Source organism: Vidua chalybeata, chromosome 2 (assembly GCF_026979565.1).
Source record: "Vidua chalybeata isolate OUT-0048 chromosome 2, bVidCha1 merged haplotype, whole genome shotgun sequence".
NCBI lineage: Eukaryota > Metazoa > Chordata > Aves > Passeriformes > Viduidae > Vidua > Vidua chalybeata.
The window spans coordinates 3170860-3197884 of record NC_071531.1 but is presented as its reverse complement, the minus strand read 5'-3'; the positions used below and the strand labels follow the sequence as shown (position 1 = coordinate 3197884).

Below are 27025 nucleotides of genomic sequence, written 5' to 3'. Positions count from 1 at the left end.
TCAGGAAGCAGCCAAAGCACATGCTTGACTTTGAGGATAAGCTTAAAATTCACCAAGTGTCTTGGTTTGAAAAGACAGGTGTCTGCTAAGGAAAGCAGGAGCCTCCCTGGAAATGGAAAATGTAAAGCCCCTCCTCTGAACTATTACAATTTTGACATTAAAGCACTCTCAGGCAAAGATATGGGAGTAGGAATAACAGTTCTTTACTAGGAAAGTTAAAAATACAAATGCAGTAGTACAAAAGACCCCCAGAAACAGCAACAACAACAACAACAACAACAACAAAAAAACCAAAAAAAAAAAAAAAAACCAAAAAAAAAAAACCAAACCAACCCTGCCAGAGTCGGAACATGCCCTGGCAGCCTGTGGGTCAGGGAGGTGGCAGCAGTGCCATTCCATGGTGGCTCAGCCCTCCTGCAGTGCCAGCTGTGCTTCTGCTGGAGCAGGATCCTGGACAAGTCTGGAGTTTTCCTCTGAAGCTCCAGGGCTGCTGGAGATGGGCCTGGGCTCCCTCTGGGAATGCAGTGGGGAAGAAAGCTGCTCCTCTGGGAACGCAGTGGGGCAGAAAGCTGCTCCTCTGGGAATGCAGTGGGGCAGAAAGCTGCTCCTCTGGGAATGCAGTGGGCAGAGGCTGCTGTGGTGTTCCCCAGGTCAGATTGTATCCAGGTAGGAATGCTTGGCTCCTCCCCTGGGCAGAGCATCTCCCCATGGGATGATGGAATTTTCTCAGCCATGCAGGGACACTCACTGGCCATGAACAGGAGATAATTAATAATTGATGGCCCATGAACAGAAGAGATCTCCTGGAGGGAGGATTGGCTGTGGGAGAGATAAAGAAAAAACTGCCCAGGGAACAGCAGAGAACTGCCCCAGCTCTGACAGATGGGGACAGAACACACAACCCCCATTTCCAACCTAAGACACCAAGTGCAGTGGGGTTTGAGCATCTGCTTAGAGTGAAATCTAAAATTAAATGTCCTTCCTGAATAAAGATGTTCTCCTGAGTCAGCCCCTGCGTGCACTGCCTTAGAATAGGCCCTGGCTGTCCCCCGAGTGTGTCAGACACGCCGGATGCTCTCAGAAGTGGTTGATCTGATGAAAGAATTCATCTCCGAGTCATAAAGAAACCACAAGTTTCCTTCACTTTCTGTCTGCTGCTTTGATATCGTTGGTCAGCAGTTCTCCTCTAAAACCATCCCCCAGTGAAGTCCCGTTCCTAATAATCCGTTTTATGCAGCCTGATTTACCCACGGCATGAAGATGTTTGTCACCCTGCTGTATCTTCTGTATCCCCTTCCTTGGATATTCTAAATATTTGGGAAAGGAGGGTCTTCCCAGGGAATCTCCATGTAATTGAAGCCTGAAATAACACGGTGATTAGAGCATGGATTTTTGTGTATCATTTCCATAAGGTACTTTAGTGCATGGGATTAATTTTAATAAATTAATTTTAATCTGGAGGCGTTCCAATCTAAAAACGGTTGAGTAACTTAAAATAGATAAATAAATTAATAATTTTTTTTTAAAGTGTAGAAAAAAAGGCACCTGACTCAATAAGAAAATTAACCTGAGGGAGAAAATCCCTTCAAATGAGCCTTCACCTCTAGCAGCTGAACATTTTGTTAAGAGCTGAACACATGAAAATCATCTTTGTAATTGAAGAGTCAATTGTTTTGAGTTCTTTTGTACAGTATTTAGATTAATAACATAAATCACCACATATGATTTTGGATATTCATGGTGCACAGCGTTCTGTGGTTTGGTATAGGAAGCTTGAAAAAGCAATGTTTACCAACCTTACTTGAACTAACTCATATAATCTTATTTGTTGCCCCTGCAGTTCTTCTTTTAAAGGACAATTTCTGGAATGACAGCTGAGTAACATCAGCCTTGCTGTAACTTTTCTGTGTTTTTTTATATTCCTATTAGAAGCTCAAGCCAGAAAAAATACCCCAGTTTTTGGCAGTTGATTAGAACCACTGAGTCTCATTTTTGACTCTGCAATTATATGGTTCTGTGTCAAATAAGGCATTCCAAATTCTTTCCTTGTGGAGAGAGCTGTGTGGCTGGCAGTGTCTCCACGGACTTGCTTGGATCCTACTTGTGATGTTGGCAGATGCTTTGGTTCTGCACATGCTTGGCTTGAACAAAGCCTGCACAAACACGGCTTGGAGAGAAAATGCACTCCTTCATCACTTTATTCCCGTGTGCTGTTGATATTCCAACAGCAAACAAAGCTTCCCTGACCCCCAGGCCTGGGGCTGCTGATCTGCAGGACCTGGGGTAAGTTTGGGATTGGAGGTTCTGATTCAGGAAAGTGTCTGAGAAAGTGTCATATTGTCGTTCTGGTGTTTGCAATTCCTTCTGTCCCACTTCTCCCAGGAGAATTGAGGATCAGGGGGGAGGCTGAGCTCTGGAGGGAGGTACTGAGTGGTGAATCTTCTCCTGGCACTGCTGTGTTGGAAGGACAGGGATGCAGATGATCCCAGTGCTGAGCCTGAGCATGTCCTGGGCTACTGTGGGCAAAGGATTGGGGGTTTCCTCCTTGAAACCTTTGAGAATCATCCTCTTTCCTTCCTTTGAGAATCATCCTCTTTCCTTCTTTTGCTTTCACCCTGAAAACCAAGTGTGGAAACCACTTAAAAGTACCAACTCAAGGGAATGCTTGGCATTTTCAAAGCCTGTGTTATTTTTTTTTCGGGCCCAGCAAGTTTGTCCTGAGCTAACAAATGTCTTCAGCTGTCCCCAAAACCATTCTTTGGTAAATAACTGCATTGCCCATAAATAAATATGGTTTCACTGAGCTGTGATGGAAGAGAGGCAAGTGGTGAGAGGTCCTGGAGGGTCTGGAACCTTGGAAGGGTAGGAGCTCTGTGAGTGTTCAGGTGTTAAACCACCTGGCCACCCTAAATACCTGTGTCTACTTGGCAAAATAGGCTGATATGCTGAGAAACTCCTGGGGCTGCCCTGGCTCTATCAGTAGTGTCAGCAGCTCAGGGTGGAAGGTCAGTTTTCCACATCAGGCATGAAAGTCCAGGTTTTCTGAAATTTTTCTGCATTTTTTTCACCTGCTGTTTAAATCACCTGAAGCTCTGATGGCAGTGATAAATCTCACAGGTGACTGACTCATACTGGACATAAAACCAGTGGCTTCAATAATTTGTACATGTGGGGTGTGAAGGAACCTAACCAGGCTTGGTAACAGCTACAATGAAACATCTCATAAAAAGTGAAAATTAAAAAAAAAAATAATGCCCCAAACCTGTGAAACCACATCCATAAATTTGTTCCTTACATTTTATGTAGTCTTCACTGAACTCAGTGAGAATGTAGCGTTGTGTAAAGATAAGCCAGCTGTGAGTCTTTGCAGGACTGGAGTTCATGCCTGTGGTGTTGTTTTCAAACCCAAAATGAGATCATTAGGAAGAAATCCAGCAGTTACAGTCACCAAGTGACACATCGCAGGTACCAGCAGTGTCCTTTGTTGAACCTAGGAACTGAAAAGCTATGAAATATTACCACTCAACTGAAACATAAATCTCAGTTACTTTAAAGTCTAAGGAAATTTTTTCTACTTTTTCTTTCCTGTTCTCTTTTTTTTTTAAAGTGCCAGATCATAAAAGTAAAATGACGATGGCAGGAGTAACATTATTTCGGTCCTCCTACCATAACCTACTGGCCACTTACAAACCAAAATGGGTTGGGTTGGAAGGGACCTCACAGCCCATCCAGTGCCACCCCTGCCATGGCAGGGACACCTCCCACTGTCCCAGGCTGCTCCAGCCCCAGTGTCCAACCTGGCCTTGGGCACTGCCAGGGATCCAGGGGCAGCCACAGCTGCTCTGGGAATTCCATCCCAGCCCCTGCCCACCCTGCCAGGGAACAATTCCCAATTCCCAATCTCCCATCCAGCCCTCCTCTCTGGCAGTGGGAGCCATTCCCTGTGTCCTGTCCCTGCATCCCCTGGAAATTGTCTCTCTCCAGCTTTCCTGGGGCTCCTCCAGGCCCTGCAAGGCCACCCTGAGCTCAGCCCAAAGCTTCTCCTGTGCAGGTGAACAATCCAGATTCTCCCAGCTTTTCCTCCTCTCTTGGTTGCTAAAAGGGAATTGTGTAGGATGCTGGTTACAACTTCATGGGGGAAAAGAGGATCAACCCTCCATCAAGATTCTCACATCTTGCTGAAGGGACAGTCTGGGACAGACTTTTCCTCAAGGACATGCTGTCCAGATTTCCACTGCTCCTCTTGGGAAAATGCAGTAGGAATTTAGATCCAAATGTTTTAAGCAGTCTCTTCTGTAGACCAGTCGCTGTCCTGCGGTATGAGAAATTCTGGGCTAATTCTGGAGTGAGTGAAATCAAGTGATTCAAAGTCAGATCCAGAGAGGATCATTTGAAAATCCACCTTTCAGTTGAAAATAGAGATGCAGACACAGCATGCAGGTGCCTGCCACGAAAAATTTGGCATTTTCTAGGGCCAGGCCCAAAACACAAATCCTGTCAGAGTAAGTGCCCCATTCCGTGGAATCATGCTGCATACAGAATTTAATTCCTTTTCTACTGGATCCCAGCTAATTGTGAGTGGTTGTTGGGAAAGTCACGGGCTACCAAGGTAATTCAACACACATGTCGTAGCAAGCTTTTCACACATGTCTGGCAAGCCTCTCACAGTAGGAGAAGGCTTTAGGGATTCTTTCCCCAGCCTTAAATCGTGCATTAAATCCTATCAATTATTGGTTCCCTCCTTGTTTTCACTTCTGCTCATTTTTTGTTATTGCGCAGCACTTTTTTTTTTTTGCCTTGTAGCACGATTAACTTAGAGCCCTCTGAAACTCAGAATTTCCAGAAAACTGGAATATTTTGTGTCACCTGGTTGAATTCCCAGTGGGTTGAAACTTTACTCCCATTGGAGCAAAAGAAGTTTTGCCAATCATGTTGGTGGAAGCAGGACATTGTCTTTCTTTTCATTAATATGTATTTATTTCTTGATACTATATTCTTATTCTATATTTATTTATTAAAACACTGAGTGACCTACTAAGTGCTTTAGATATGGGTAAAAAGGTTGTGGTGATGATGACAAATCCCAGGTCTGTAAAAGCTCTGAGTTAGATTTAACTTGGCAATTAACTATATTCAGTGTTCTTTTTCTAAGTGCCCACAGTTTTTATCCATTAAAGTAAATGAGTAGTCCCCAGGAGAAAATATTTTCGTTTATCATTGCCAAGTCCTTTGATTTCACTGTAGTACTTTAAAGATAATAATCTCATTTTCTTATATGCTGTTGGAAATGTCTTTCTCTAGACGTACTGAGGTTTGAAAATACAGAAATCAGATCAGGTAGGACTTAATGTGGAATTTCTTGTGTGTTTGGAATAGTTGGTATTTGACACCAGGCCTTACAGATCCAATGTGATCAGCATTTTAATTTAATTTTGTAACTATTATAAAACCATGTAGCTAAGCAGTATTAGTTAAAAGTGAATTTTTAACTTTTTTTAAATTTTTTTACCTCACAGGGCATATGGTATTAGTGGGTCTTAGCAAGAGACAGAAATATCAGAAAGTTACAGAAATGTGTGAATTTTATCCTTTTTGGATCACATAGCCTGGTCTTGGGAATATTCCTAGAAGATGTAACATCACACTTCCCAAATGCTTAATTTCTAATGAGTTCATTGAATCTTATGGCAAAACAGAGAATTTCCCTTTGGTGGAGCTGTCTAAGTGGAAAGAGGCTGATTGACACTGAGGAAAAACACTTGATGCGAAATCCATTTTTTTTTCTGTTTTTCAAATATTTAAACTACACCTGAATTCACAATTAGCATAAAGGTGTTTCACAGTCCTGAGGGTTTCTGTTTCTGTCTGCTGGAGTGGGGATGGGCTTGTCCCTGAGTGTGGGCACGGACCTCAAGGTGCTCAAAGAGTGGCAGATTTCAGTTTTTAAGAATGATCTGGATTAGCCCTGGTCTTTCGGGGTCACTGAGTTTCAAACACTGATATTCCACATCTGTTTCTTGTTCACAGCCACTAACAAAGAAGTACAATATCAAGAGAGTCCCAAACAGCAGAGTGTGAGAGACACTTTAATAGGTTCCATTCTTGATGAAAATCTTGGAGCAGCCTCACTAATACAGGGTAGAAATCCAATATTCCAGACATATTTGCTGTGTGAAGTGGCCATCAATCCAGGGATGGGAGGACTTTGAAGGACACTGACAAATAACCACTTCAAACCATTGTGTAGTTCAGCTAAAATTACCTAAAACATTTGGAAGAAAGTGAGGAAAAATGTTGGCCTTTGCCCTAGAGGTTGCTTCTTTTTTCCGTGCAGAGAAGTTGTTTTTTTTTTTTTTTTTAAGTCTTTTGGTTTGGTGTTTTATCTTGTTTTGAGGATTTTTTTTTTTGTGTGTGTCCTGCATTATCATTGTCACTTAACCGTCTTTAAATTAGCATCAAACATAAAGGTTTTCATATATATTTCATATTTCACAAAGGTTTTCATCAAATATAAAGGTTTTCATATCAGTGGCAACTTTGAGCTGAAAATTTCAGTGCACTTTAATTTATCAATTAATTAATCAATCCACACAACACCCCTTTGGCATTTAGTGGTACAACTTGATATTTCAGAGGTAGGAAATTAAGGAAGAAAGGAAGGAAAGTTTAGGTGAGATTCAGCTCATATAAGCAGAGTTATCCAAAAGCTGAGAGTAGCAGAGGCTCCCTTTGTAGGGAAGAGAAGAGAAATACTTTAAAGGTGCAATTCATCTCATCTTTTTCAAGTAGCAGTTGTAGGTGAGATTGAACAAAATTATGAAGGTGGTTGTGTTGGGAATTGCAGAAATTTTGGAGAACTAGGGTAGTACTGACATCTGCATTTAAAGCCCTTCAAGTGTGATGAAGTGAATCCCACTTTGGCAGAGAGGATTTCAATTCCCTATCTGCAAATGAGTGTCTGCACTTCCCTGTTATGAAAGATGTGCATTGATTGTTGAAAATAATTCCAGTGTCATCTAAACAAAGCTTCTGCTTCATTTCCCAGCTCTGTGGTGTTTGTTTCATGTAGCCACTAAAGCTGGTCTCCAGAAAAGGTGGGCAAGCAGCGGTGTAGCCACCAAAAATATTTTGGCTGGTGAAATCTTAGGTAGCTTGAGGCACAGATAAAGAGTTGGTAAATGAAGTACTTTGATTTTCACTTGGAAAACTTCCAGGGTTTCTTTTCTGTAAAGCTTTTTTCCGTGGGAAAACAACCCATTCTTGTCTGCTGTTATTTCATGAAGCAATGTTAAATAAAAAAGGTGTCCCCAAGTCAGGTTCTCTCACATGTTTTCAGTTCTGCCAGTGAGTGAATTCATTGTGAGAGGAAGGAAGGTGGGGATGGGGGAAAATTCATGGAGGGATTGATGGTCCACATGGTTTGGAGCAGCTGAAGGGAAGCAAAAGTGGGAATGCACTAAGGACAACCAGCCCTGAGTGCAGGGTGATGGGGGGTGCCAGGGCAGCAGGAAAAATCCTTTTTTAAAGTATTCTCTTTACTGAAAGACATCAGTGCTGACTTGGGAAAGAGCTGTTCGTTGCCTGCAGTGGAGGATGCTCCTTTCCAGGGGCAGGGAGCACCATCTAGTGACCACAGGGCTGCCCACAGGGCAAGGAACAGGGAAAGGCATGGGGACATTCCCTGCTCCTCCTCTGTGCTTCCAGGGAGGGAATTGAGAGGCACAAAAGCTTGGAAGCAGTGCTGGAGGAGAAGATGCTTTTTGTGGGATGCAAGTTGTGTCGTCCCCGTGATCAGGTAGTGATAATTATTTTAATTACGTGCCTTTATGGGCTGGTGATGTCCATGTGGTGTTTGGATTTTGGGGAATGTGAGTGCCTGACTCTACTCACAGTGCCTTCCTCCTGGAGCTGACCTCCATCCCAGAGCTGGATCCCATTTATCCCAGGATGGAGTTTGTCCTGTGCCCTCAGACCTGGTGCTGCATCAAAGCCACTCAGACATGGGAAGAAGAGGTCCCTGCAGCAGCCCCAAGGGCACAACATTCCCAGGGTCAGGGGAACAGAACCCATCATCCCTGAGCTGCTGATCCTGCAGCCCCATACTGGAATTGCTTTCTCTCCCGGGCACATGTTTGTTTCACTGTTAAAACCCTGGTTGTGAGAACTTCCTTTGTGGTGAGGGAAGATTTTACCCCTCTGTGAGCAGATTCACTGATATTTTCATCAGAGCCCATGGAAAACTGGGAATTAGAGGGAATCAGTCCAGCTGAAGGGCTTGGTAAGAGTGTACTTGACCCTCACACAGCAAACTGGGCATGGCCAGACCGATTTTAGGAGCTGCATTTAAGCAAAATGCTGAATTTTTTTGAGAGGATAGAGACCTTTACGTGTCTTCATGTGCCATGAAGTAGCAGTAACTTGCTTGGACTTCTTAAAATCTGCTTCCAAAAACTGCAGTGCAAATTCTTTTATTGTGCTCCAGTTTTTTTGCTTTGTAGCCTTGTTCTACTTAGAGGAGAGTGTCCTTTTTACCTGGAAGGTTGGTGAGAGGAAGAAAACTCAATTCTTTCCTCTGCTGTCTTCTCTTTTACTACCCTCATCTCAGACACGGTATGTACCATACCAAGCACACCATAAAGGTGAATGTGTCTCCAGTTTTCCAACTACTTACCCAAAGATTTTTGTACAGTTGAAGGGATGAAGGTCACCTTATTACCATAGAAGTGTGTGTCTCTAATCTCTTGGTCAGCCCAGAGCAGAGTTCTTGCTTTACCTCCTTGACAGCAACAAGGATTACAGATCCATTTACACAGGGAATATTGCAATGCATTTCCTTCATGTTTCATGGAATCCTGGAATGGTTTGGATTGGAAGGGATCTTAAAGATCTTCTAATTCCAACTCCCTGCCATGGCAGGGACACCTTCCACTGTCCCAGGCTGCTCCAAGCCCCAGTGTCCAACCTGGCCTTGGGCACTGCCAGGGATCCAGGGGCAGCCACAGCTGCTCTGGGAATTCTATTCCAGGGCCTGCCCACCCTCCCAGGGAATAATTCCTTCCCAGCATCCCATCTAAACCTGCTCTCAGTTTGAAGCCATTCCCTGTGTCCTGTCACTCCATGTCCGTGTGACAAGTCACTCTCAGCTGAACCCATGTAAAATGCATTTTAGGTGTTTAGGTGAGTACACACATACTGAGCATATTTCTAGAACACCCTAGAAAGGATGAAACAAGCAAAGCAACTTTTCTATTTGGAATTTCATCTTCTTCATTTAGGACTGAGTCTGATAATTTTTTTTTTGCATGATCAAACCCAATCTTCAGGTTGTGTCCAGGGCTATTGTAAAATGCAGGTCAACCTGGTGCAAAGAAATGCTGATGTCTGACTCCAGTTCAGAAGACTGAATGATTTCTTTATTATAACTATGCTATAATACATTAATATACTATTTAAAGGAGATACTAAAACTACAAACCTACTTTTCTCACTACCATATCTAACTCACAACTTGTGACCCTCTCTGAGAGTGCAGCCACAGGTGGGTTGGATTGGCCACCAGGCTCAAACAATCCTCACCAGAATCCAACCAAGCAATCACCCCAGGGAAACAATTCTCCAAACACATTCCACATGGGGAAAACAAGGAGCAGAAATAGAAATTGTTTTCTCTTTCTTCTCTCTGTGCTCCTCTATGAAAAAATCCTGAGAGGGAGAAGACACACAGGGCCCTGTTGGTTTAGCAGGCTTAGATCAGCAGAGGTTGGATCCTTCATCTCCAGTTTGGAAAGATCTTCTCTTAAGAGGGAACTCTTGAGTCCTAAAGGTAGAAATCACTTCAATCAGAGTTTAAGGGTGTTCAGGAAAGAGTTTAAGCACAGCTGTAACTCTAAAGTATGTGCAACTGCCCTGCTTTGATCAAAACACTGAAGCACGTGTTCAGTGTTAACACATGCTGGGGAATTTTACTGCTCCGTAGTTTCCAGATGCAGGCTGAAGGTAGGAGAATATTCCAGCTGAAAGGAGGCAGGAAAAATTAGGGTGACAAGCTTCAGAGAGAAATTAGAGGCGAGCATTAGGTGACTTGTGTGGATTTTTTTTCCTGTTTTTATTCTGTTTGTGACCAAGTTTTTCAAGCTCACAGACTGTTGTTTCAGAGAATAACACAGAGTTGCCTAACAAAACAAAAGCATTTTTTCTTTCTATTTAACTTTAAAAAGATCAGAAAAGAGAAAAAAATTATAGAAGTGTTTGTACTCTTTTTCTTTTGCAACTGGATGATGGTGATTTGATAACCCAATATTTTCCTTGCCTCACAGTACTGAGGCTCTGCTTACAATTGGATCAGCCTCAGCGTAAGCACTCAGAAATCTGCCTGTGGGTATTAGTTTGAAAGTCAAATAAACTTCACTGGATTCTTTGGCACAGAATGTGTACCAGCTTAAAATGGCAAAATCCTTACTGGGCTGTGGGCTCTGTAAAACTTATATAATAATAATAGAGCCCAGCAGTTCTCCTTATGCTTCCAAAATCCTTGTGTAAACCAAGAGGAGGTTTGTGTATATGGAGGTGGGATGGAGAAGAATCATTACTAAAAACTGCTTGTGAATGAATTTGTTAGATCCTCTCCACTGGGGAGCTGGAACTGATACTTGCAACCTCTTGATATATTGGAGGAAAAACCAAAATATCAGGGGCTTAACTGGAGTGGAAGTCACCCAACTGAAACATTATACAATGCTTTGAAATTTCTAGAGAAAGGTTCTAATCTTTTGGCTGTCTTGCTCATTGTTTGGAGATGAAAAGGGAGGAAATCAACATCCCCATGAAATACAATTACTATAAATTGCTTTCTTTTCATACTGTTCATAATGAAAATAGGAAAGTTACCTACTCTGCAGGAGCACTGTAATTTGGTGGATGTAGACTGCGAGAGCACATTCAGCAGTGGAACACTGCATTTCTACATGAACCAGCTAATGGAGAATATAAAATATTCTATAGCAGTGCTGACTCCAGATTGCTCTGAAGCCACGAAAAATAATCTTTGCAGTGGAAGAATCCAGACCTCCTTGAAGTGAACTCTAAAACCAAACTGATCTTGTGCAGGGAGTTGATCCTGTGTCCCAAAGATTGGATTTGACCATCTTGGAGCTCTTTCCCGCCTTGGTGATTCTGTTTGCCACTGCTGCATCCAGGGATTCCCAGCTCTGTGCTCCCCATGGGACACCTGGAAATGAGAATTTCCTGGATCTGGCAGGGCCATTCCCATGAGCAGGGGAGGGTGGATGAGCCTTTGCTCTGCCCTGCTTTGGGGGAGATGGAGCAGCACCTGCAGGACAAACGAGTGAGGGGACTCTGTGTGCACCTCTGGAAAAATGCATTTTAACTTTCTTGGGTCAGGACAGGAGGGGCAAAGTGAACTGGGACTTTCTGCTGTCTTTGTGTGGAAAAACTGTGTGTTGAATGCCAGCAGTCATCACCAGCTACAGAACAACACTCCCATTTCCTTTTTTTTTCCCTAAGGAGCAGGAGAAGGCGGCGTTGGGAGAGGGTGAGGTCATCTGCTTCCACTAAATAATGCTGCAATGAGCCATTCACTATTTCTTGTTCTTTTTATCATACCAGAATCCCTGGTCAGAGGGCAGGACCTTACTACAGCTGGAATTCTCTTCCAGGCAACCTGTCCATGGTTGGATGTTGTCATAGGGAGCAATGAGAAATTAGAAACCTGTTAGAGTAGGACCAGCTTTATAAAATAGTTTTTTAAAAAGTGAATGAATTCTGACTTGTTCTAATTTTCCCTCTCATTTTTATGGGTTGTATTTTCAAGCTTTTCTCTTCAGGCTGAAAGCTCAGGATCTCCTGACACCAGGAATTGTATCTTTTATGAAAACACAAAAAACTGTGAGGCTCCTAAGTGTGAAAAGGTTGTGCCAGCACTGGATCCTGAGTGGAATACCCTGGCTGGTACTGTGGAAGCACTTTACCTTTCTTACTTTTTTTTTTTTTTTTAAGATCTGGTCTCTTTTACAAAGGCCTGGGACAGGGACAGTGTTTTATTTGCACACCTGGGAATTCTGGGGTGCCCCATGACTGCCAAGTGCTCCGAAAGGACAAATAAAAATATAACACTGAATAAAAAATGGCCATCACACTCTAACTAGGAAGGGAACTGCCCATGAAACCATCTCATTTCCATTCATGGATAGAGTTGTGAATTAAGGGAAGAACATGGAAGATTTAAGAATGTTTATGGCATTCAGGCATCTGCTTTTGAAGCTTTATGTCATTTTGTGACTTCCTCTCCTCAGTAAGAGACATCAAAAAGAAATTATTGTCCCCAACCTATTTGCTTCTTCTCTAAGGAAAAAAAAAGTGCTAAATCAGATAGGCTGGAAAGTGCCAATAGCTCAGGAATGCAGGAATGAGGTTCATGGACAAATATAGACGTGGAGTAAGCAGGGCCAGACCTCATTAACATATTTGGAGTTACACCCATTTTTACCCAGCCTGGCTTTGGCCCTGGATCAGCAATTCCCCAGTGAACAGCCTGCATCAAACCACTGCTGAATTTGGCCCATTTCATCTGACATCTGCATCCTGCCTCGAAGTGGCCTGTCACACTTACTGCACATCAGATCACACCTGCCCAGGCGGCCACGGGCAATTGACTTTTTTGTTTAAAAAAACACCAAAAAAAAACAACCAAATTTTTTTTTTTTTTTTAAAAATTCAGTCACATATCATCAAGAAAAACAACATTGTTTTAGGACTCTTATCTCTTCACTCCCAAATATCCTGTTTCTTCGAGCTGCGGTGGCCAGGACCAATAGAAACCTCTTCCTGCCATTGGCTGACTTCATTTCCCAGAGTTAGCACAATCTCATCCGCTCTAAACAACCTCATCAAAACTTCTTTCTGGTCAGAGCGAAGCAATAATTATTATTAGCAATTATTAGCGATCAATAATCTTGATCACATTATGGCAAGCACTATTAAGGTAAGGAGGGGGTACCTTTTTTTGTTGGAATTTTTTTCTCACTGGCGTGTTCTTTGGTTTCCTTTATCAACCTAGATAAGTTAGAATTGGGCAACACCCCCACTGCCACAATAGAGGACAACAAGATTTCCTTTGTACTGCCTAGTAAATTTCCTTTTTCCTACTCCAACCATCCGCAAGGCTTAAAAACTTCAAACTCGGAAAAAAAATTGGGTTTTTTAAATTCACTCTTCAGTGGTGTGGATTGCATAGGCGAAGCCCTTTTGTGAGAGCTTCTGAAATTTCTTGTAGGTATCCCTCGGACAACTTGGATGTGTTTGTGCTCTGCCATGAGGGGAGAGGGTGTGCACTGGAAGGAAAAACCGGGCTCCTAAGGGCACTAAACTTTTGGATACTTTGAAATGTTTCTCTTGCGGATGGGGACACAAATGGGAAGGAGAGGCACCAGCTCTTGTTTCTCTCTCTCATGCAGGTGTTAATTAATGTGCTTTTCTAGAAACTCTTAACCTTAAACTCGGGACCTTTCTGGATGTTATTTTAATGGTGGTGGGAAGATCTCACGGGCGTGTTCTTTTTTATGTTTTAATTTTTTGGACAATAAAAATCTCTTCTTGTTGCATAACTTTGATCTCGGTGCATGGTTTATTGGCTTTGGGTTTTTGTTTTTTTTTTAAGAATGGCTTTGCTGAGTTTTTTGCAGCTGTGTCACTTAGAAAGTTGAATAAATCTGTCTGTAGTTTTTGTTTCTCTGGACAGCAATTACCAATAGAGCAATGGCTGTGATTAATTGCAGAATGTAACGGTAATTAAGCGATTTGTGATAGTGAAACTAATTTTACATAAAGAGCACTGACAGGGAGGACTCTGCGGTGTTGTTTTATCAAGTTTGGGATCAAGGTATTACCAGATTCAGGACGGAGGTATTTGCTTTCTTCGTGGCATTGTCTGTTTCTGCACTTTTCTAATTATGTCAGAGATTTAATGAGGGGTATGGAATAGCCTGGCTGTTGGATAAGTAGGGCTGCAGTTGGATTTTTCAGTAAACTCTGCTCCAGTGTTTACATTTTAGAGATAATTTGATGCTTTTTGTTACGGTTTTGGGAATGTGACAGTAGTGCCCGAGGGCAGTGTGATTAAAAAGTCGAATGAACCTTTTGTTTTTGTAATCACTGATGTTTTCATGGGGCTATCAATAGAGACATAGATCTGACTGTCCTCTGCATTGCTGGCCAGCATCTGTTAAATGCTAAGTAGCTCCTGAAGCTGAATTCCCTTTGGTTTTGCCGTGCATTTCAGAGCACACAGGACATGACAGGCACTTAATGAAAATCTTGAGTTTCGAAGAGTCAAGTTTTGGCTAAAAGGAGGGCTGTGTACTGAGGTTTTAATGATGGGTTTGCTTCTATTAATCAGAATATTGATACAACATTTATTTTCAAAAATAATGGCACCCACAAGATCGGATGCCGTTTGCATTTTAGGTAACTCCTGCTGTTTATTTCCTTTATGTTTCATATTGAATGAATTTTAATAGGCTAGAAGATTGCTAAATGATACCTAATTGTTATTATTTGACCTCTGCCTTACACTTAGAGAACTGTTTTATACAGCCTGGTAATGCAATGTACTCAGCAAAATGGAAAAATGTACAATTCTCTCTCCTCATCTGGAGCGTGAATCTTGCAGGAGGTCCCAGACAACCCAAAATGTTGACGATTTTGCTGCCCAGGCTGCTGGGAAGGCCTTACATGCTGTAGCAAGAATTAAAATTTTCTTTGTGCAAGTGCAAAATGTGAAATGACTGGAAAGAAATGACAGAATGACAGGTGCTTTGTACTCGAGGGGCAGGAAATGTGCTCTGACATGAGGCTGAGACAGTCCAAAGATTTTCAATTCCTCTTCTATGGGGAGTGGATAAAGAAGCTTTTTAACTGAAGGGCTTCTGAAATAAAGACCTTCCGTTTGAAGGCCAGGCAGGTGCTTGTTTAGCTTTTGCTAAACTGTTACACACACACACATTTATTTATTTATTTATTTATTTAATCATCTAAATATTTAATATAATGGCTTGTGTTGTCTGCTGGCAGTGGGTAGCCCACCTCTCCCAATGTGCTTGAGGAAGGTGGAGAGCCTTATCTGGGAATTCACTGCCTTCTTTAGGGAAGCTGTGGAATCACTAAATTTCAGAATTAGGATGTGAATGGGTCTGTATTTGTTCACAACGGGGCAGAGACTTCTCGGAACCCTCACCCGTGCACAGGTGACCTTCCAGGCGGGGTGTGTGATTGATCCTTTGCCTCTCACCACCCTGCAGCAGGACCCGCGGGACGCTGGGGCTCGGCAGGAACCCGGCTGCTCTCACTGGGGCTCACTGGGCTCAGGGCAGGCAAACCCTGCTGTCAGTTTTTGGGTGCTGTCAGTTTTTGGGTGCTGTCAGTTTTCTGGGTGCTGGGTTTGATGTCCTGAGCAGGGTTTTCCCAGGGGACCACTCTCTCCTCACCCCGTGCCCTCCTCCTGCTGCCCCCTGTTCCTTTTTCCCCGGGAAGGGGAACGCGCCGTGCTGGGAGGTTTGTGCTGAAGAGGAGGAGGAGGAGGAGGAGGAGGATGAGGCAGCAGCACCTTTCCCCCAAGCTCTGGCATGGATAAATAATATTAATCCTGACTTCCCCACTGGACCATCCTTGCCCAGGCCAGGGATCTCTCCCTTGGATGGGGAGAGGTCAGTGCAAGAAGCTGTGGAGAGGAAGGTGGTGCAAGAAGGTGCCTGCCCAGCCAGGATTTTGGGTTGATATTTCATATTCCAGCACCTGGTGCACACTCAGCTGAGCTCTCTGTTATGTTTTTCTGGCATTTTGAAGGATGAAATGTGGTTTTTCAAGTGGAAAAAGTCTCCTTAGAGTGAAGATTTCAGTGCTGACAGGTTCCCCTCTGGCTCAGGTGGTGTCTGACAGCTCTGCGGTGGCACAGCAGTGCAGAGCACTGAACATTATCAAATAAATGCAATTATTTATATTTATTAGTCACACTAATTACTGTAAATACAGTTTTGGAACATACCTGATTTAGGCATCAGCCTTTGTTTGTGTTTTGCTTTTTTTTTTAATAGAATGGAGCAAAAAATTATTTAAGAGTTACCTTGAGGTGCAGTAAAAACAGTTAACCTGGAGGTCATTTTGGTGCTTTTTCCCATTAAATAGAAAAGTACAACTAGAATTCTAATTCCTTGCCATGTTCAAGCCTTGCTCTGTTTCTCTCTTCGCCTGCCAGTGCCATTGTTCTTATTCTTAGAAAAACTCTTCAGTAAGTTGACTTTATAATGATTTATTGGTTATACATGTGGCTATTTCTTTAACTTACACCTAAATACGCTCACAACCACTCATCATGATTATTTTCTGAAGTGATGTTCACATGGAATCTGTGATTTCAGGGAGAAAAAGTCTGTGTGTTTGATAAAGGACAGGAGAATCTTTGTGGTTTCTGAGGCTTGAGGGTGTGGATGCACTGATTAAAGCACAATATAGGAGGCAAGCTTAAATTTTTTTGAGGAATCTTATTCCGTGCTTGTCTCTATAGCATTACTTTTCTCTCACTTTCTTTCAGAAACTCCAAGTAGTCACTCAAATGCTTCTGAAAGCTGGAGACAGTTAAGAAATAAATCTGTTCTTGGCATATGGAAATGTTTAAGGCTTTGTTTGGAGGATTGCATCTGCACTGAGTCCAGCAGAGCTGACACAGTAATTTGTACATTTGTTTCTTGCATTAGAAACAATTATAAAGATTATTATCTTTTTTTTTTTCCTCATCTCATTTAGCAGCTGATCCAATGGCATATTTAACTTGTTTAACTTTTTGACATATTTAACTTTGTTAACTTTATCAAAGGCTGTAAATCCTTCCCTTGCCTTTGGTGATGTTGCACATTTAAACATTTAAATTTGGTGATCACACACCTGAGCGCTCTGGTGAACCAGAGGCAGCAACAGAGCCTTAAACACCCTGATCCTCCACTCCTTTCTCCAAACTTCCACCAATTTCATGAAGGTTTTATCCCAATAAAGGCAGTAGAATCAGAGCTATAATCATTTCCAGGTAAAGCAGTATCTCTGCCTCAAATACAAGCGTGCAATTTCAAGGCAGAAATGAACAGAAGTTATTCTGGGGGGGATTTTTGTGTTGTTTTCTTTTGCTTTTAATCAGCAGTCATTTAACTCAATTTGGTTTGTGTCTTCATATGCCAAAACCAAGTGAAATGTAAGGCTTTTGCTTTCTAGAATTAAGTCCCCAGGCAAGGAACAACAGCTGGAAAATGCATATGTTTGACTGTCTGAGTTTGTTGGTTTGTTTGTTTTTCCTGAACAAGAACTACATTATCCCTTAAGAAAATGTTTTTCAGCAAGTTCCCCGTGTTACAAAAGGCCTTTCAGAAACAATGTTCAAAGAAACAAGTGCTCTTAGAGAATGACTTGCTGAAAGATAAACACAGAAGCAGTTTTGCAAAATATGAATGCCAAAAAAAAAGATATTTATTTTCCAAGAGACGCTTTATAATTCAATAAGAATGTATAATGCTGTTTACTCAGGAAGAAGTAGCCTTTGTAATGCAAGTTTCTAAATCAAGCCAAGAGAATTACTTAGAAAATCAGGGAAGAAAAAAAGAAAATTTTATTTTGTATTGCTTGTGTTATGAATTTTAGCAAGGTAAGGGTGATGCAGTAGAAAATATCACAGTGCCAAACCTTGTCAGGGTAACTAATTCATTGACTGCAGTGGGATTTTTATCAGATCCATCTTTGAAAAATTAATTTCTTTGCATAGATAATTATACAGCCACCCTGCTGTTCTTGATACACATATATATATGATATATATTTGTGTATTACAGAGAAAGTTTTGAATTGAAAACATCAACAAAAATAGGAAAACTTTGAAGCACTTATGTGAAAATGGCATCAGTCCTTTCCTTGAGGAATGGATGTGTCTTTGGGGTTGGAGGGATTATTTTAAATGTTTTAACCAAGCCTGGCTGAGGTTGGAGAGTGCTGTGTCCCTCAGTTTATTCCTGCTCCCTTAGAAGGACTGTATAATCCTGTAAATATTTTATAATGATGAACAGAGGGAGAAGTTTTAGGAAATCTGGTGAGATTTGGCTTGCAAATATTACCTTTCTCCTTGAAATGCATCTTCAGGCGCTGGGTTAGCAGTTTTTACTATGCACAGAGAAAGATCGGACATTTCTTTCAGGAAAGGGATATTAGGGTTAATAAATAAAATTCACTATGGATTTTAATAACTACTGTGTATGAACCAGCAAATTACCTCTTCTGGTAATTATCATTATCCAATTCGCTTCAAAGTAAAGTGAATGAACTGCCAATTATTTGTCACAAGGATGTCATTGAACATTAAAAGTTAAAAAAGAATGGTGAGTAACAGTGAACTTTTTTTTAAGGGCTAGGCTGAGGGACTCAGAGTGGACAAGGGAAATGGTCTTTTGGGAATACTGGGTGGAAGGAATGCCTAGGATGTGATGTGTTCCCCTTGCAACGCTGTTTATTTGCAGTGTGCATCTCCAGCCCTGGGTTGGGAAGTGGTGTCACCAGGCTGGTGTGACCTTGTCACCCTGAGAGAGGAGCTGACTTGCTTAGTCAAAGGTGTGTGCTGCCAACAGATGACAGGGACTGGCTTTATGCAAATACCTGCAGGAAGGGGTGGATCCCTATTTTCGGGAAGTGGCAGGACTCTTTAAAGATACCTGCCAGATTTGACAGGGGTGAGAGGGGGGCAGACAAAGACACGGTGCCACAAGTGGAGAAAAAACCCCCAGGAGACTGGAAATGCTTTGTTTGACAAATCCCTCCTTGCAGCAAGGAGCAGCACGTTAATTCTATGTGGAAGGTTTTGCATAACTGCAGGAGGTTTTTTTAAGCCTCATTCTTCAGAGCTGGAAAACATCTTTTTTTAGACTCTCTGTTTATTACCTTGATAAACAGCAAAATGCTGCCACAGCAATTACCTTGATGATAAAGGGTCTGTAGACAGATACTTCCTGCCTTCATTTCCTACCCAGATAAGCTGCCAAAATCAGGGACTACCAATACAGGAAATGCTTTCAATAGGAACTTCCTATCTGTTAATATCTAATTCACTGAAAAGATCTAAGTCCTTCTTGTTTCATCTAAAGGTAATGCTCTACCTGATGCTATTTAAACACTCAAGCCCCGGTACAATGCATCTGTTGCTGTAATAAATTTCAAACTAATGCTGTTATCCTGGACTATGAAATATCAGTGTTTTTCTCTGCAGTGGTAGGAAAAGCGCCCCTGCATTTTATAATAATTGGGAATCAGGATGCTTCAAAATCCACTGTCATTCTGTCTGATGAAAAATAATCCTCCCTCAAACTCCGTGTTGCCTGAATCCTTTGCTCATTTCTGTACATCTCTGCTACATTTCAGTAGCAGTTGAGGTGGATTTCTCCAACAAATAGTTCAGAGCATGTTCTGGAGATCTTGAAGGTTCATGGCCATTTTTTGCAATCCACTGTGCTCTACATATTCATCCAAAATGACTGAACCAGAAGTTTTGCCTCACTGTGCTGGGAAATTAAAACCATGACTAAACTGTGTGTTTTAACCTCTGCTAAGGAAAAGAGAAACTCAGAGCTAAGGGAAAGGAAATAAAGACAGAAAACCTCCATTGCTAATTGTAACTTCAGGGTAGCTTGTTTCAGGCACATGAACAGGATGAATTAGGATTTATGAAACCTGGAGTGAAATTGGCCAAAATGAAGTCAACACTATGACTTGACTGGGGCCAGGCTTTCACTCAAGTTATTAAGGAGTTCAGCCCAAAAATTCTGTGTTGTTCTGCCAGTGATTCCGCTGGAGTCATTCCAGGTTTCTGCCACTGTGACTGAGATGGGTATTTTGGCCTTTCCCTGCAGAATTGAGAAGTCCTTTGCTGTTGTGGCTTCATTTATACCCCACCTTTTCATCTGGGATGAGCAGTCCCACATTCAGTTGTCTCCTCAGGTTGCTAAATTCGTGTTGTGCTCTGTATCTGGGATCTGAGAATCTGTCTGGGTTTATTGAGGCTGGGAGCCTGAGGCTGCATTCACAGGCTTTTCCAGACACCACGGTGAACACATCCCTTGGAGATTTCTTGGCTGTGGGACAGGAGGGCGGCTCCTGTGGGCACCTGACCCAAAACCCCAGATACTACAGAGGGTTCTGCAAGCTGGAGATTGATTATGACAAGTGGCTTTCCCAAGGCCATGGGTGAAGAAGCTTTAGGAAGTTGCCCCTTGGCTTTGTACTCACAGGGTTGCTGGGGAAATGCACACTTTGTCCTGAAAGTAATGTTCCTCAGATGTGGTTTAGTCAACTCTTATCTGCTCACATAAATTTTTATTATTGTTAATCTTTGGCGTACCCACAGCAGCTTTCCTCATGCGTCAGGTATTCCCTTGGAAGTGCTCAAAACTGTTGCTTTTTACTAATCAGATCAACTCACTAAAGTGGTGGCCAGAGACATTTTTCACATTATTTCCATGCAGGCATTACCTTTTAAAATATTTCCCTGCGATTTGTCATCGAGGCATCGTTACCTCTGCTGTTTTCATGGAATTCAGAATCTGATTGTTTAGTCTACGTAAAGGGGGGAAAACGAGGGGGGTCCTGCGCCTTTAATGTTGTTTATAACGGTTGGACAGAGCTTGTCAGGTGAAGGTTAATTGCTCTCCAGTTAAAGCAGCTCTCTGCACAGATGGGTTATCAGGGCTGAACACTCGTTACAAGATTAATCTCGTTTCCGACAAGACTTCCCTTTCCTCCAACTGATTTTTGCTCAGCCATTGGACCTGTCACCAGCCGTTAAGAGAAGGGTGGGTTACCTCTGGGATATTAATGCCTGCGAGCAGCGAAACAATGCAAGAGCGTGTGTCATATCGGCGGGGAACATCTTTAGGAGACAGCACATTTCAGAGCTCTTCTGAAGGTCGAGATTCATAAACAACAGAAACAATCAGGAGTGTTTGTGTTAACCCTCCTCGTGGACACAAACTCGTAGGCTCCTTTTTTGTGTCCCTCCTCATCTCTTTGGACTTGTTTTTTTAGGTGCAAAGGCGTATTTTTGGGTGAAAATTTTAGCCAGCAAAGCACCCCTGGTGAGATGTGGAAGCCAAGATGCTTCTGTCCAGTCGATTGATGGACGAGGCCTTCAGTTTGTGCTTAAATGAGAGGCAGTAAACCATGGTGACCACTGAAAAAAGCTCGACCTTTGAGAGTTCTATCTTGGGCTCTAAGCAAACCTGTTGAAATTCCCTCTTTTTTTCCAAGCTGGAGTCGTTCAGAGATGGATCCACTAGGCTGCAGAGGTATGAGATGGATGTAAAGTGTGAGGAGAACCAGGTGCATCATGTTCTTAGCACAATATTGCCTTCCTAGCCAAGGCTGCAGCAGCTCTGCCCGTCCGGGCTCATCCTGAGCGTTTGGATGGACTGAGTTCAAGGAGGCTGCGGCACGAACGCAAACGTCTCGCCGGAGTTTTTGGGTTTATTTCAGGAGTTCTGATACAACCAAAATAACACAGCTTGGCAGAAGGCTCTGGCTGCCAGGTTTCTGCCACGCAGCTTTAGTCAGTAAGTTCCGAAACACTAAACAAATATTCAAGGCAACAAACAGGGTAGCTCTGATGTTTCCTTCGAGTTTCCTGTCCTGGCTTGGGATCAGCTCCATCCTGTCAGTGGTGCTGAGTCTCTTCATTGACTTCTATGAACTTTTGGGTCGGGCTGGGTTGTCCTAGCCAAGAAATCCAGCTCTGTGGAGGGTCCTGGGCTGCGCAACATTCATTGGATGATTTATTTTCAATTTGTTTTATAAACATGCAACAAAACTAATAAATTATATAAAAACCAAGTTTTGTTTAAAAAAAAAATCTATCTGCAAGTTTCTGACAATTTCTTAATTTTCTTTTTTTAATTTTCTTTTTTTTAATTTTCTTTTAATCATCAAGTTGTTTAATAACGTTACTGTTGAATTCTTAGGGTTTCTCATACTAGCAAGATTAAAAATGCATTTTCCTTTGATTTAGAATCCACAGGGTTTAGGGAAATTTCCTTGCTCCAGTTAAAAAGCTGAAATGAAAGGTAGATAGGAATGTAACCTCTGGATGTCATCCTCTTCAGCACTGTGCATTCAGAGCCAAAGCAATTCAAGAGAGTGAATTCCATTACTGGTTCTAATAAGATAGGAAAAGTGCATAGTAAATCTTTACAATGCCAACTAAATCACTGGTGCTTTGTGCCAAAGGAGGCGAGTTTAGTAGAAAGTTTTTTAATGGGCCAGGTTGAATTATTTTTAAAAGAAGAGAGTCCCTAAGAGGTTGTTAAATCTCTGCTTAGAGCCCTGAATAAGGATCTTGTTTTTCAAGATGCTGATCGAGTTGAGAGTTCCTGCTGTCTGTGCTCAGTGAGAATTCAGATGGTTTTGAAGAGGGAAGCTTACACACAATTAGGAATTGTTGCGCCACTTACCTGATGTGAGAAAACTCCTCCTTGTCAATACCACCTTTCTAGAAAAAGGAAATTGAAAGTGGTCAGATCTTTTCTTTCCAAGGAAAGATCTTTGTTTAGCAAAATAATGAAATCTTTTTAATGTGAGGGCAGTGAGGCCCTGGCACAGGGTGCCCAGAGCAGCTGTGGCTGCCCCTGGATCCCTGGCAGTGCCCAAGGCCAGGTTGGACACTGGGGCTGGAGCAGCCTGGCACAGTGGAAGGTGTCCCTGCCATGGCAGGGGTGGCACTGGATGGTCCTTCCAACCCAAACCATTCCATGATTCTGAGATGATTTGGTTTTTTCATGTAGAAATGGAAGCTTTAGATCCAGGCGTTCAGCTACGAATTCCAGAGCTGTTTGTTGGGCAAGTGGGTTGCAGATTTGACAACTGTAACATCGTAAAAAAAAATTAAATAGGTGTTGGAAATATTTTGAGCTAAAGCACAATCTGTGAAATGTACATGCAAATTACTGACTTTAAACTCATTCTGTGTGAATTTTCTCTCTGCAAACGTGCCCAGATCCTTTTCAATCAGCATGAATGTGAAATCTTATAGAATCACAGAATCATTGAGGTTGGACAGGACCTCCAAAACATCCAAATCCGAGCTGTGCCCCATGCCCACCTTGTCCCCAGCCCAGAGCTCTGAGTGCCACCTCCAGGGGACACCTGCAGGGATGGGCACTGCAAAGCTCCCTGGGCAGCCCCTGCCAAGGCCTGAGCAGCCTTTCCATGGGGAAATTCCTGCTGCTGGCCAAGCTGAGCCTGCCCTGGCCCAGCCTGAGGCCGTTCCCTCTCCTCCTGTCCCTGTTCCCTGGGAGCAGAGCCCGACCCCCCCGGCTGTCCCCTCCTGGCAGGAGCTGTGCAGAGCCACAAGGTCTCCCCTATTTGCTGTCTTCAAATTGACTTCTTTTTCCCCACACCTTCATCCCATCCTTAATGTAACCTTTAAGGACTCAGACCAGACCAAATTCTGTTACAAATGTGTTTCTCTTCCGAGCTTGGGTCTTCATAAAACTGTTTTCCTTTTGTAGATTTTTTTATTCGGCCTCTGTCCATCTCATCTGCTTCTTGGAAGGTGCAATTCTTGCCAGCTCTCAGCATTTTTATTGGGAATCTTGTGATATTTACCAACTGAGGGTCGCTTCCTTGAGTTTTTGAACTTTTGAACATTTTGAACATTTGAAATCTTCAGTGTTCACTGGCAAAAGGCTCTAGTTCTAAAAATTTCACCTTAAAAACCAAGATACAGACCCAAAACTCATTGGGTTTAAGTACTTTTTTTTTTTTTTTCCAAGCCCTGATCCAAAACTGTCTGGTCATGTTTCTGGTTTGTAAGCTGGGATTCAGATGTTTTCTTGTCATCAGGTTAAATCTTATTCCTGAAGGTGGCAAGAAATAAAGCTGGCAGTTTAGCCTCCTGGAGAAGTGTATTTGCTGTGTAGTAATTGCCAAAAGCTTCAGTCATATTTTAAAACAATTGAAAATATTCAAATTTCGCATCACAAAATTGTGATTATATAATCACAAGTAAAGAAAATGCATTTCTATTTATATATTTGTAGAAATGTTCCCTCCAAATATTGAAATGTAGGGGGCTTGAAGGCTTTTATTATACTGCAGAGGATCAATTAAAGATGCTCTAGGTTACTTGAGAAAGGTCAGCATTAAGTGGGGTCTGTGAGCCCCAAGGCTTTGCTTTTTTCCCCTCCTAATTCTCTGTTTCTTTCCTTAGTGAGAAGAAGAGAAATTCAGAAGGTTGAGTAAGAAGCTGAGTTAAAATGTTGCAAAAAGTTTTGTATGAAAGTCTCAAGGTAGAGGTAGAAGGCAGTGGGATGTGATACTGGAATTAAGGTGACAAGAAAAAATGTTACATTTTCTGTCAGTAAAAATATTCAGAATTCAAAATGGCATGACTAAAAATAATGGAATTTCAGGGGAAAATATGTATATTGCTTGTCTTATCTGCCTTCTGATTCACAAATATTTTACTGAAAATGACAACCAACAGTGTTTTTAGCTGACTCCAGAATTTAGGTTCAGAGGGACATAAGGTTCAGTAAGATCATGAAAGTTGGCAGCCACCATTGTTAAAAAGGAAGCTTGATAAATCCTCAGAATTAACTCTTTGGAAATCCTAGATAAATAGGATTGGGATGATGCTGAAAATTAAATTTCTAAGCTTGATAAGGACACTAAAACTGGACTATCAGAAGGAGGAACTTGATTTAAATTTTATTTAAAACAATTTTCCCAGTATTCCATGAACAACTGAAGCAATTATCAGTGCCAGTCAGTGCTGCTAAAAAACCCAAACTAATCTGAAAGGTGGGTAAACAAAATCTGTCGAGGAACTTCTTTGAGTAATGAAATGTCCTAAGGACATTTCAAGGACATGTCCTAAGGACAGTTTTCAATTTTTTTGAAGCTGTCAGCTTCATATTGGAGAGACACTGTCAGAAAAGAAAAACAAAGTCATTATACTGTGAATTTTCATGGCAGTCAGATTAAACTGTAATCCCCAGTGTTCCAGAGACCAGGCTTGTTTAAATGAGTGAGAAGGTGACCAAGCAGAGGAGAACAGAGGCCCAAACGTCCAGTAAAAGTTTGGATTTTCAAACAGAGAAGTGCTATGCAAAATATTGCCTCAGTTACCTCTGGTTTCCCAGATTTCCCCTCCGACTGTTGTATTCCACACCTGCCCCATGCTCCAGCCACCAGCAGAACCCTCTGGCATCACAGACTTCAGCCTGCTTTTCATCATTCATGGTCTTCCCTTCACCAGGTTTCTTCCATCTCATTTTGGACTGCTTCATCTCTTCCTCCGTTTTCTTTTTCACTCCAATTGCTGCTTCATTTAATCCTCAGCTGCCCTCAACTTCTAAACATACATTTCTGAAGGACAGAGATGGTTTTACACGGTTTGCCTCTCTTGGAGGGGGACTTCTCACAAGGGATGGGGGGACAGGACACAGGGAATGACTTCAAACTGACCAAGGGCAGGGCTGGATGGGATATTAGGAATTAGGAATTGTTCCCTGGCAGGGTGGGCAGGGGCTGGGATGGAATTGCCAGAGCAGCTGGGGCTGCCCCTGGATCCCTGGCAGTGCCCAAGGCCAGGTTGGACACTGGGGCTGGAGCAGCCTGGGACAGTGGGAGGTGTCCCTGCCATGGCAGGGAGTTGGAATTAGATGATCTTTAAGGTCCCTTCCAACCCAAACCATTCCATAATCCTGTGATCTCCACACAACCACCTTACACCCCTTTCCAGCAGAAACACAGTTCTCCCAACTGGTCACATTCAGGTCTTGTTGAAATGTTTCTAACATTTGCCCGTGAGGGCAAATCTTTCCCTATGAATAATGAAAATAAGGGGGGGAAACAGTCCCAAATGTATCATCAGCAGCCTCTTGTTTAATCTTGTTGTTGCTGGATGGGACATTTTGGCTTTTTTACTTCCATGTGCTGGGTGCTGACTCTGGCAGAGGGCTGGGAGAGAGAATTTTCAGTTCCATCCACACATCCTCACTGTGATGTGAAAAAACCACTCTGTATTTTAAGAAACAGCTGCTTTATTTTCATGTCTTCATCTGAGACACTTTAATTGTGATTTTCAGAGCTTTTCCATTTCCCACAGAATTTTCATTAATAGCCTTTAAGAACTTTTCATCTGACTGGAAATGGGACATTATTCTGCTCAGCTGCTAAAATTGCATGGGCTGCCACCAAGCTCAGTTAATGCTGAAGCAGTTCTGGTGCTCTGAGAAATATCTATTAATTAGATGCTCTTAGCTCTTATTTGCAAATAGTTCTATTTATGGCAATAGAAGTGCTCATATAAAAGATAAATTTGTAATGCAGGTTTTCTAGCTACCAAGTTTTAAAATGAGCAGTGTGCTTTTTATTGCAAGGAATGATGATTTCACTGACACTTCAAAAATTCTGTAAAACTTAGAAAAATATCCTGAGAGATGTTCCTAGAAATGAAGAATCAGGAGCTCAGGACTTTGATATAAAAAAGAACTAATTTTTCAAATAACTGACTTAAAAATATTCTTTGTACATGCCACTGTAGTGGTTTTTTTGTTATATATTGGCACAATCACCAATATAATATTTAATGTACTCAGCATACAAAACCTATCTGTAGAAAAAAAGTAGAATATAAGAAGATGTGGCAGGAATTTTAAATATTTCTAGCAAATGTTTTCTCCACAGTTGTATCTGAAGCCTGAAGCTTCAGAGGGTCATAAACAGCTTTAAAACACGCGTGGTCAGTGGTGAAATACTCCACATGAGGAAACAAAAAACCTTACTGAAGCTTTAGATCTGTTTTCCATATTCTTACAAAAGAGTTGGTTTCTAAAGATCTGTTTTAGATTTAAGTCTCACTGGAAGTATCTTATAAGAAAGCTTTTATATGCTTAAAAGATGTTCTGAAGAGTCAGAGTTCCCTTGATGACACCAG

General features: G+C 42.0%; 1 protein-coding gene across 4 annotated transcripts in view; it reads left to right on the top strand.

Moving 5' to 3' along the window:
* The window catches only part of ERG (ETS transcription factor ERG), a 140564-nt gene that overhangs the window by 67067 nt on the left and 46472 nt on the right, over positions 1–27025 (top strand). The window contains exon 1 of one of the 4 annotated variants that reach the window (XM_053935341.1): positions 12926–13000. The exons of the other annotated variants lie outside the window; for them this stretch is intronic. Coding sequence (XP_053791316.1) covers positions 12983–13000 — 18 coding nt within the window. The 5' untranslated portion in view covers positions 12926–12982. Of the gene's footprint in view, positions 1–12925; positions 13001–27025 lie in introns of those variants that run through there. 4 annotated transcript variants of the gene reach the window in all.